Raw genomic sequence first — 12614 nt, forward strand, 5'->3', positions numbered from 1 at the left:
TGTTAGATCATTGGACCCACCTCCTTGTGGTGCCTCCTGTTAGTACCTTTTTGAAGGAAAGCTAATTTTCCATCATGTGTAACATTCCTGGGAGTGTGAAACCCTTATATTAATCACTTTTGCACTGTTGTATATTCTGGGTATCTATGAACTTGAAAAAGCATAATGTGTCCAATTTGGCACAAAGTGGCCAATCTGGAAAGGACACTTTGGCCTTGCTTTACAAAAGAGTAAGTAGATCACTGAATTTGATATCAAATGGCCATGAAACTTCTGCTGACATCTATTAGATCAAGTGGAAAGTTCCTCCAGGATACTAATCCATGTTTGGCCTTCCCCACTGCAACTCAAACATGATGAGGAATCTCTCTCAATATGAACCCTGTAGACCCTTAAGGTCATCAGGGTTTGGTCTGCCATCCGTTGCAAGAGTAAGGACCAAGGCTGGTGAGGCAGCATTTAGTCATTATGCTGCACCCTGTTGGAACAAATTGCCATAAAAACTTAGACTCCAAATGTGCTATCCAAATAAACATGCCTTTCGTTTTTTGCATCTGACACAAATTGTGTTTTTACTTTGCCAGAAATCTACAAATACCGTCAGAGAGTTCAGAGCCTGGTTGCTTCCCCTCCAGGAGGAGTTTACAGGATGTCATACAAGGAACTGACTTAAACTGGCCATCCAAAAGTGACGAACAGAGAGATATAGAAAATTTCAAAATTTCCATAACCATGCTTTAGCAATCAGAAAATACAAGGAACTCACATAAACTGGCCATCCAAAAATGACGAACAGAGAGATATAGGAAAATTCCAAATTTGCCTTAGCAGTCTCAAAATGCATTTCAATGTTAGATTTGATATGTTAGTATATTTGATCTGTCGGAAAATATGTAATGTTTTCTGTAATAATGCTGAAGACCAATAAACCAATAAATAATTTCATGCTTGTTTTAAAAAGTAACAGTGGACTATTAATTGCATCATTCAAGTCATTTATTAAACCCCTAGCCAGTAAGTTTTGTGGAGATAAGGCTTGTTTTGAGATTCATGGTTGCTGTAGGCTACACTTTAATGGTGCAGTATTGCGTTATAACAATGTGTTTTAAAAAAGTATTAATTCTTTGTGTCTCATAAATCTAGAAACAACTTCTTGACACCTCTTACTGGTCCAAAATTATAATGTACCAATGATAAAGCCTTGTGGTCCAAACCATTAGTTGACAGCAAATTTTAGGCAGCGCAATAGTAATTTATTCAAGTGTATTTCTCCAAACGGGCTGTTGCTTTTGCATACTTCTTGTGTTTCAAGCAAGCTACTTCAGGTTATAGGATGAGGAAAATGAACCAAGCTCCACAAAAACATGACTTTATGGAAAATGTATCTCAAAACATTATTATTGATATAGTAATGTTTAAAAAAAAATTTATTGTTTTATTGCCCAACCCTAATAGAGAGATAATCCAACAATTACTTTGAGCAATTTATGAATTTAGCAAAATCTAGAGATATTTGTTATTATTGCCTTTTAAGATAACTTGCACAAACTTGAAGCAAATTAATTCCCTTTATCGAAGTTGTGTTAATGGGAAATATATGTTTGATTACATTTACAAGACACTAGATGAATCATTAAGTATGAGTACCCTAATGGTAGCATTGTATTGGGTATTGGTTCATTTTGAAAGGTCATGTCTCCAACTTTATACAGCATGGACTCAGTGTTAAGATTTCAGTTCGATGTTACATTTCAAGAAACCTCCCCCGCACACCTGTTGAAGGCATGTTTAGAGTGGTTCAACACTGTTTTCCAACAGGACTGAAAATATCTTCCATGTCGTTGTTCATTCCATGTGCTAGTTTGCATCACAGAAAATGGAAGAAAACATGAAAAATGTAATTTGTGTGCTAATTTTACAAACTTGAGTGTATGAAGTGATTACAACACTGCTTAAACATATTACGTGTGCTGTCAAGAAATTCTAATAATTAATTGTGATTAATATAATAATCTCCTGTGTTTCATTAATCACAATTTTTAAATGTGTTAAAATGTTGCCCATCATACACACTTTTCTGTTTAAAAAGCAGTGCATTATGTTGAAGACCTACTTTGTTTTGGACAGTGACCACAATAACTGGCAGCAACTTTATGCAGTTCACGTAAATCTAAATAGAAGGTGGCTGGTCTATGATTCCATAGTTCAACTATGTCCTACCATTTTTCTCTTGATTAAGGCACCAACTAAAATAACTGCTACATTAAGCTACTGTATGAAACACACATCAGCCATTCTTATCTAGAGAGCTGCAGGTTGTGCAGGCATTTAATCCAATATTACACTTTTCAAGGTATTGTCCTTTGATGTTTAGGCTGGAATTTTGATAGAATGGGCTACAGGTGGGGGCCTGTAGACAGCAGCTTTTCTGATTGATAGTCAGCCAAAACCAACTAATTGTGTCTTTATTACATTTTCACCAAATTCTTTCAAAGAATAAGAGAGACTTTATAAAACTATGTGAAACCGACATCAATTTGCTGCTAACAGTTTGGCTTACTGCACTGACAGTTCTCCTGTCCCACACTGGGCATGAACCTGTGGCTCTCAGATTTGCAACACATGACCGACCATTCCATCAGTTTGAGCTCTACAAAAGGTACCAATTCCTCAGCCCCATCGGCAACATTTCAATCTAGTTTGTAATTAGCTTAGATTGCTTAACTCTGTTACATACGTATTATTAGTTATTTTTTTGTTGATCTCCTGAAGAATTATGTTTTTTTATTTAGGTGAAAATCCAAAAACATAGCTAAAATGAAGAAAGACACAATCTGATCACATGATTTGTAAAAGTAGCATTCATTACTGTGACCAAAGATATTGGGGCAAGTGTGCCAAGTTGGGGGTTTGTTTGTCCGTGAGTGCACGAGTGTGTGCATACATACTTTGCTACTCACATCTCATGGATGAAGATGTCTGGTTTCCATAGCATTTCTCTGGGGACAGAGACCTTGGTTATTCCACAGAACTCCTCAGGATTCCACCTAATCAGCTCGTTATTCCATGTCTGTTGGGAGGAAATTGATTATTGACCGATTATTGAGAACTAGTGTAACATACCGTAACATTGTAATAAAAACTCACCAGTTTTAACCAGATGAAGGGAATAAAGGTCTGGGACTTCTCAATCTGGAAACATATACTTATGTGAATTTCATCAATTAACACAGACATATGCCTTTGATTTAGTGTAGATATAGACATTTACTCATACACACACAAACAGAAATACTGACCATAGCAAGGATAGCATAAAGATAGACTTCAATTTTAACGTTGGTAATGTTTTTGTGGTCAAGCACAGGCCGTGTGGAGGTGAACACTTCGTTATCTTTGGTCAGATTCAGGTGGTTGAGAACATCCTGGTAACTACACACACTGTCAGGGGAACCCGTACCTAAAGACAGTACAACACAGACTCTCAGCTGGTACCTTATTTGGACATTATATGGGTGCAATTATTGAAGATATTGAACAGAAAACCAGCCAGCTCTGGCCCCTTATGGTGTAGGGGTAGCCCCTTCTAAAGAAGTTTGGATTTGCACATTTAAAAGTATTAAAAAGTCCAACTTTTTTTCAGATTTTTGTGAACAAACTGGATATTTGTGTATAAAAATGTGTTTTAACATTTCCAAATGGTGAAACCAATGAGCACACAGATAAAACAAAGACCATTTATATTTTAATGCTGTAGTTGTAGTATTTTGACTGTAATATTATTGTATACTGTAAATATATGTTTCGTTACAATTAAGATACTTAAGAACAAGAGAAAATCTGTCTTTAGATTCTCTCTCAAGGAATCACACTATGTCAAACTCAGGAATGTGTAATTGAACATTTGGCTTTGGGTGAAGAATGATCTGGGGGTCAGAGAATTAATGCATTGTTCTAGGTAGACATGCATCTTGTAAAACCCCATTTCCCAAAAAGTTTGGATGCTGTAAATTTTTTTTTGAAAAATAGAATGCAATAATGTGCAAATCAAACCCTTTATTAAATAGAAAATAAGACAAAGACAACATGTTGAAAAAGAGACATTTAATTGTTTCTTGAAAAATATATGCCCACTTTGAATTTGATGCCAGCAGCCTGTTTCAAAAAAGTTGTAACAGGGGCGACAAAAGACTGAAAAGGTTGTGTAATTCTAAGAAGGAAACCTGTAGGAACATCTCACAACTAATTAGGTTAATTACCAACAAATCAGTAACATGATTCAGTATAAAAAAAAGTGTCCCAGAGAGGATGAGCTGCTCAGAAGTAAAGATGGGGAGGGGTTCACCACTCTGTGAAAGATTGAGCATGGAAATAGTGCAACAATTGAAGAATAACGTTTCTCAACATAAAATTGTAAAGAGTTTGGAAATCTCGTCATCTACGGAACATAATATCATATAAGACGTTCATAAAATCTGGAGAAATCTCTGTATGTAAGGGACAAGGCCGAAAACCAATATTGGATGGATGTGGTCTTCAGGGCCCTCAGGTGGCAAATGCAAGTTAAAACTCTACCATGCAAAGAAGAAAACATTTATCAACAAGAGGTAGAAATGCCAACGTTATATTCATATTTAATTTTATTGGCCATGTGGCCCTGCCCTTACTTGGTGCCAGACTAGGGTTTGTGGGATGACGTGTTACGTGCTGTGAAAATGCCGAATGTTGTGCTGTTTGAATAGCAATGTGTATCATTTGCTCAGTCTTAGGCTTCTTGTAATGGTTTTCATCCGATCTAACAAACAGATCCCTGATAAAATAAAGAAAATAAAGCAACAGTACAGGGAAGCAAAGACTCACAACGGAAAAAGTTGTAACGACCAAAAGTGGTACGATGCCATTGACTCGATGGGAGTATGGAGCAGTGGGACTCCGTATTGTAAACAAACTGATTTTACTACCTGAAAGAAGGTACTGCTGTTTATTACTAAATATACGATACAAAATGTTATAATCTTGCATTAGTAGCAAACATTTATTATAGTTAAGATATATCTGATATTGTCTGCTAGCTAATGTAATGCAATCATCAATAATATTGATTATTGATTATTAAGTTAGCTAGCCAGCAAATTTGCAGATGAAGTAGCTTTAGCCCCTTACAATGTTTTTATTATAGTATACTTTGATAGTACAATTTTATAAAAATTTTTATATAGTTTCAAGAAGTATGCTTAGAAAATAGTTTACTATTGATCTACATTCAAGAAGTAAACTTAGAAATGTTTTTGTTTACCTATCTAACCCTTGTGTGCCCCTCAAATTTACTACCCTTTGGACACCTTCGTGGACAGAAATGTACACACGTACAATAAACGGACATAAAATATCTATACATTAATATTCTTTTCAGCTTTTTTTTTCATATATCTCTTAAACAACTTGAAACCTGCTCAAAGCAACCAAACCCTTTAAATGCCAGCTTGATTGTTTGAATTACCTCATTATTTATTACAAAAAATCATTAAAGAAATTATATTCTCCATATAATAAATAGTAGGGGCATGGGGCTTTGGTGGTGATTAGAGTCTTGGATATGTCAAATATTAGCAATAAAATTGATTTGATTGCATTAGTATATTTTATGTAGTGCCAGATACTCCCTCTGGACACCATGGACAAAAATGTCCCATTGACTTCCATTAAAAACACTTTTTTTAAATCTCACTGCCATTAGAGTATAGAACCATGCATTCTGTAATGTAAGCATTTCATTTTGAAGAAAAGTAGTGATATTTGAAATCACACACACATGCGTGAGCGCGCACACACACACTCGTGCACACACACACGTCCACACAAAAACTGTTCTAAAAGATTTAACCAGATTCAACCATTTTCCCATTGTAGGCCAATGGATGAAATTATTGTATTTTTATTTAAATTTTATATTAGCCTTGTGACTACCAAGGTGCCCCAAGAGTTTTGGTGTGAACACTTGTGTGCATGTGTGCACGCACGCACATTTGCGCGCACATTTGCACGTGTGTGCACACGTCTGTATATGTGTGTGGGTGTGTGCATGTATGTTTGTATGTATAAATTGGTGTATTAATGGAAACGTCTATAATTCAGTCAACTACAGTACTTCGGTTTGTATGTATAAAAGTCAGATAAATCATTTAGTATTGATTTTATTTTGTATTGCTCCCCATTTTGTTAAAAGTAATAGGACTGAAATCCCCACACAGACACATTTTACAAATACTCCAATGCATATTTTACACATTTTTAATTCTGGTTATCTCTTCAGGTCTCGATATTTCATTTGCCTTGGTTAAAGACTTGGCCCTGTCTGATCATTTCTGTGTCTTTTTTGAATCACTGATCACCTCGGATGTTCCAGAAAACCTTGTTTCTGTTAAGAAAAAGTACATTAATGAGAGTACCAATGCTCAGTTTATGGAAGCCATAGCAATCTCTCCAACAATAAGTGCAGAGTCATTTGATGTACTCCTGGATCATTTTAATGCCAAAATATTGAATGTCATGTATCGTGTTGCACTGGAAAAGGTAAAGAAAACTATGAGCAAACAGAAAACACCATGGAGAACCACTATGATGGTAAGCGCCCTGAAAAGAGAATGTAGGAAAGCAGAACATACACTGAACCAAAATGAACGCAACACTTGTTTCTGCCCCCATTTATCATGAGCTGAACTCAAAGATCTGGGACTTTCTCTATGTACTCAAAAGGCCTATTTCTCTCAAATATTGTTCATAATCTAAATCTGTGTTAGTGAGCACTTCTCCTTTGCCGAGATAATCCATCCACCTCACAGGTGTGGCATATCAAGATGCTTATTAGACAGCATGATTATTGCAAAGGTGTGCCTTAGGCTGGCCACAATAAAAGGCCACTCTAAAATGTGCAGTTCCATCACACAGTACAATGCCACAGATGTTGCAAGTTTTGAGAGCGTGCAATTGGCATCCTGATTGCAGGAATGTCCAACAGAGCTGTTGCCCATTAATTGAATGTTAATTTCTCAACCATAAGCTGTCTCCAAAGGCATTTCAGAGAATTTGGCAGAACATCCATCCGGCCTCACAACCGCAGACCACGTGTAACCACACCAGCACAGGACCTCCACATCCAGCATCTTCACCTCCAAGATCAACTGACCAGCCACCCGGACACCTGCTCCAACAATCGGTTTGCATAACCGTCTCAGGGAAGCTCATCTGCATGCTCGTCATCCTCATTGGGGTCTCAAACCAACTGCAGTTCGTTGTCATAACTGATTTGAGGCAAATGGTGGTCACACCACATACTGACTGGTTTTCGGACCACCCGGACCCCCCCAATACAGTGAAACACATTTTAGAGTGGCCTTTTATTGTGGCTAGCCTAAAGCACACCTGTGCAATAATCTTGCTATCAAATCAGCATCTTGATATGCCACACCTGTGAGGCATATCGGCAAAGAAGAAGTGCTCACTAACACAGATTTGTGAATGATATTTGATAGAAATAGGCCTTTTGTGTACATAGAGAAAGTCTTTGATCTTTGAGTTCAGCTCATGATAAATGGGGGCAAAAACAAAAGTGTTGCGTATATGTTTTTTTCAGTGTAAGTGGAGGAAAACTAAACTTAAAATTCACTGTGACATCTATAAACAAAGCCTTGGTAGCTTCAACATAGAGTTACATAGGGCGAGAAAGAAACATTTATTCGGAAAGATCAACAAGAATATCAACAGTACCCCCTAAAGCTTACAAACCCCCTAAAGCAGATAGTATCAGAACTCATGTCCACTGTGAAATGTAATGAATTTCTTTAGGGAAAAATAAAAGTATTAGACAGACCATCAGAAATACACAGTCTAACAAGGACACTGTACTGTCACTATGACCACCATGACATAACTTGGTTATTAAGTCACAATTTGATACAATTGATAAAAAATCCCTAGAAAAAACAGTTTGACATATTAAAGACTCTATATTTGGTCTCGACATACTGCCATTAGACAAAAAAAACTTTAAAAACTCTATAACAATGGACCTACAGCAAATAGTTAATAGCTCTCTGCAATCTGGCATTTGCCCAACATCTCTAAAAACAGCTGCCATTAAGCCCCTATTAAAAAAGAGAACACTGGATGCATCTATACTGAACAAGTATAGCCCTGTGTCAAATGTCCCTTTCATAGCCAAGATCATTGAGAAGGTTGTCTTCAATCAACTCAGCAATTTTGTGAACTCAATTGGTCTCTCGACAAATTTCAGTCAGGCTTCTGACCTCACCACAGTACTGAAAAGGCCCTGATAAAAGTTTTAAATGATATATGGCTGAATACTGATTTCGATAAAATAACAATTCTGGTTCTATTAGATCTCAGCGCAGCATTGACACTATAGATCATTGAACACTTCTAGACAGGCTGGAAAATTGGGTAGGACTCTCCTAGGACTCTCCGGGACAGTCCTTAATTGGTTCAGATCTTATCTAGATGGCCACCATTGGTAATAATGAATCTGATAGTGGCTATGACATGCAGAGTTCCCCAAGGATCAGTTTTCGGACTGCTTCTGTTCAATCTCTATATGCTACCTCTGGGCCAAATTCAACAGAACAACAACATTAACTTCCATAGCTATGCCAATGACATTCAAATATACAGGTGCTGGTCATATAATTAGAATATCATCAAAAAGTAGATTTATGTCAGTAATTCCATTCAAAAAGTGAAACTTATATTATATTCATTCATTACACACATACGGATATATTTCAAATGTTTATTTCTTTTAATTGTGATGATTATAACTGACAACTAATGAAAATCCCAAATTCAGTATCTCCAAGAATTTGAATATTACTTAAGACCAATACAAAAGAAATATTTTTTGAAATGTTGGCCAACTGAAAAGTATGAACATGAAAAGTATGAGCATGTACAGCACTAAATACTTAGTTGGGGCTCCTTTTGCCTGAATTACTGCAGCAATGCGGCGTAGCATGGAGTCGATCAGTCTGTGGCACTGCTCAGGTGTTATGAGAGCCCAGGTTGCTCTGATAGTGGCCTTCAGATCTTCTGCATTGTTGGGTCTGGCATATCGCATCTTGCTCTTCACAATACCCCATAGATTTTCTATAGGGTTAAGGTCAGACGAGTTTGCTGGCCAATTAAGAACAGGGATACTTTTACTTTCATCCGAGAACCTAACTTTGGACCACTCAGCAGCAGTCCAGTCCTTTTTGTCTTTAGCCCAGGCGAGACGCTTCTGACGCTGTGTCTTGTTCAATAGTGGCTTGACACAAGGAATGCGACAGCTGAAACCCTTGTCTTGGTTGTATGGTGGTCTGTGAGTGGTGGTTCTTGAAGCACTGACTTCAGCTGCAGTCCACTCTTTGTGAATCTCCCCTACATTTTTGAATGGGTTTTGTTTCACAATCCTCTCCAGGGTGTGGTTATCCCTATTGCTTGTACACTTTTTTCCACCACATCTTTTCCTTCCTTTCGCCTCTCTATTAATGTGCTTGGACAAAGAGCTCTGTGAACAGCCAACCTCTTTAGCATAGACCTTTTGTGTCTTGCCCTCCTTGTGCAAGGTGTCAATGGTCGTCTTTTGGACAGCTGTCAAGTGAGCAGTCTTCCCCATGATTGTGTAGCCTACAGAACTAGACTGAGAGACCATTTAAAGGCCTTTGCAGGTGTTTTGAGTTAATTAGCTGATTAGAGTGTGGCACCAGATGGCTTCAATGTTAAACCTTTTCACAATATTCAAATTTTCTGAGATACTGAATTTGGGGTTTTCATTAGTTGTCAGTTATAATCATCAAAATTAAAAGAAATAAACACTTGAAATATACAGTCATGGCCAAAAGTGTTGGCACCCCTGAAATTATTCCAGAAAATCAAGTATTTCTCACAGAAAAGTATTGCATTAACACATGTTTTGCTATACACATGTTCATTCCCTTTGTGTGTATTGGAACAAAACAAAAAAAAGAAGGAAAAAATAATAATTGGACATAATTGCACACAAAACACCAAAAATGGGCTGGATGAAATTATTGGCCCCCTTAACTTCATATTTGTTTGCACACCCTTTCGAACAAATAACTGAAATCAATCGCTTCCTATAACCATCAATATGGACCACTCTTCCTTTGCAAACTGCTCCAGGCCTCTCATATTGGAAGGGCGCCTTTTCCCAACAGCAATTTTAAGATCTCTCCACAGGTGTTCAATGGGATTTAGATCTGGATTAATTGCTGGCCACAAATTTGCCATCCATTTCTGTGTGCTTTTTGAAGTACGTTTGGGGTCATTGTCCTGTTGGAAGACCCACAATTTCGGACGCAAACCCAGCTTTTTGACACTGGGCCCTACATTGCGACCCAAAATCCTTTGGTAATCCTCAGATTTCATGATGCCTTATACACAGTCAAGGCACCCAGTGCCAGAGGCAGCAAAACAACCCCAAAACATATTTGAACCTCCACCATGTTTGCCTGTAGATAATGTGTTCTTTTCTTTGTAGGCCTCATTCCGTTTTCGGTAAACAGTAGAATGATGTGCTTTACCAAAAAGCTCTATCTTGGTCTCTTCTGTCCACAAGACATTTTCCCAGAAGGATTTTGGCTTACTAAAGTACATTTTGGCAAACTGTAGTCTTGCTTTTTTATGTCTCTGTGTCAGCAGTGGGGTCCTCCTGGGTCTCCTGCCATAGCGTTTCATTTCATTAAAATGTCGACGGATAGTTCGTGCTGACACTGATGCACCCTGAGCCTGCAGGACCGCTTGAATTTCTTTGGAACTTGTTTGGGGCTGCTTATCCACCATCCGGACTATCCTGCGTTGCAACCTTTCCTCAATGTTTCTCTTCCGTCCACGTCCAGGGAGATTAGCTACAGTGCCATGGGTTGCAAACTTCTTGATAATGCTGCGCACTGTGGACAAAGGAACATCTAGATCTCTGGAAATGGACTTGTAACCTTGAGATTGTTGATGTTTTTCCGCAATTTTGGTTCTCATGTCGTCAGACAGTTCTCTTCTCCTCTTTCTGTTGTCCATGCTTAGTGTGGTACACACAGACACACAATGCACAGACTAAGTAAACTTCTCTCATTTTTATCTGCTTTCAGGTGTGATTTTTATATTGCCCACACCTGTTACTTGAGTTTAAAGGTGCATCACATGCTTGAAACAATCTAATTTATCCACAATTTTTATAGGGTGCCAATAATTTCGTCCAGCCCATTTTTTGAGTTTTGTGTGCATATATGTCCAATTTCCTTTTTTTCCTTCTTTTTTTTGTTTTGTTCCAATACACACAAGGGGAATAAACATGTGTATAGCAAAACATGTGTTAATGCAAACACTTGATTTTCTGGAAACATTTCAGGGGTGCCAACACTTTTGGCCATGACTGTATCAGTCTGTGTGTAATGAATGTATACATTATACAAGTTTCACTTTTTGAATGGAATTACTGAAATAAATAAACTTTTTGATGATATTCTAATTATATGGCTCTCGAACCGTATGACAACAGCTCAATAGACTCACTGTGTCCTTGTATAAAGCACATAAATACCTGGATGAACCAAAATTGTCTACAATGAAACCAGTATAAAACAGAGATTATTGTGTTTGGCAACAAAAATAAAAGAACTAGTATTAGTAAAGAGCTTGATTTTCTATAATCTTGGTGTTCTGATATACTCAGATCACACATTTAACAGTCATATCAAAGCGGTCACCAAAACAGCATTGTATTATCTTAAATATATAGCCAGAATTAAGGGCTTGGTGACCCAAAAACACCAAGAGAAGCTCATCCATGCTTTTATCTCTAGTAGGGTTGACTATTGTAATGGCCTCTTAACTGGACTCATCAAAAGGATTGTAAAACAGCTGCAGCTCATTCAGAATGCTGTTGCTAGAATATTAACCAGGATCAAGAGAACAGAGCACATCACTCCAGGTTTTTAAATCTTTGCACTGGCTTCCAGTCAGTTACAGAATAGATTTTAAAGTGGTGTGTTTAGTGTATAAATCACTGAATGGTTTAGGCCCTGAATACATTTCTGATCTTTTTGAAGAATATAAACCGAGCAGGACTCTTAGATCCATGAACACAGGTCAGCTAGTAGAACCCAGAGTCCAAACGAAACATGGAGAAGCTGTGTTTAGCAATTATGCTGCACACAACTGGAATAAACTACCAGAATATCTTAGATGTGCCCCAAACGTATACATTTTTAAATCCAGTTTAAAAACCCTTCTCTTTTCAAGCGCCTATGACTAAGCACTTAAACGCACCTTTTTGCCCTACAGCTTTTATAGCTTCCTATGTTATTCCATGTTTTATTCCTATGATGTTGTTTTGATGTTTTCATTTGAGAATTAGTTTTTATGCTATTGTATTTTTGTATTTTTACTTTTTCTTTGTAAAGCACATTGAATTGCTTCTATGTATGATGCTATATAAATAAACCTGCTTGCTTGCTAGAAAATAAACAACTGCTGAATGGATCTTTAATCCTGTTCATATGAATTTGGCAGTGGGATCATGTAGGTTTCTCCACATACATTGA

The 12614-nt window shown here is 37.4% G+C and overlaps 1 protein-coding gene across 1 annotated transcript in view; it reads right to left on the reverse strand.

Annotated features, from left to right (window-relative positions):
• The window catches only part of LOC105008762 (5-hydroxytryptamine receptor 3A), a 98459-nt gene that overhangs the window by 56435 nt on the left and 29410 nt on the right, over window positions 1-12614 (reverse strand). The window contains exons 2-4 of the mRNA XM_013131355.4: window positions 3300-3460; window positions 3148-3192; window positions 2961-3070 (exon numbers count right to left, since the gene is read on the reverse strand). Of these exons, the coding sequence (XP_012986809.1) occupies window positions 2961-3070; window positions 3148-3192; window positions 3300-3460 (316 nt within the window). The remainder of the gene's footprint in view (window positions 1-2960; window positions 3071-3147; window positions 3193-3299; window positions 3461-12614) is intronic.

Source organism: Esox lucius, chromosome 9 (assembly GCF_011004845.1).
Source record: "Esox lucius isolate fEsoLuc1 chromosome 9, fEsoLuc1.pri, whole genome shotgun sequence".
Taxonomy (NCBI): Eukaryota; Metazoa; Chordata; class Actinopteri; order Esociformes; family Esocidae; genus Esox; species Esox lucius.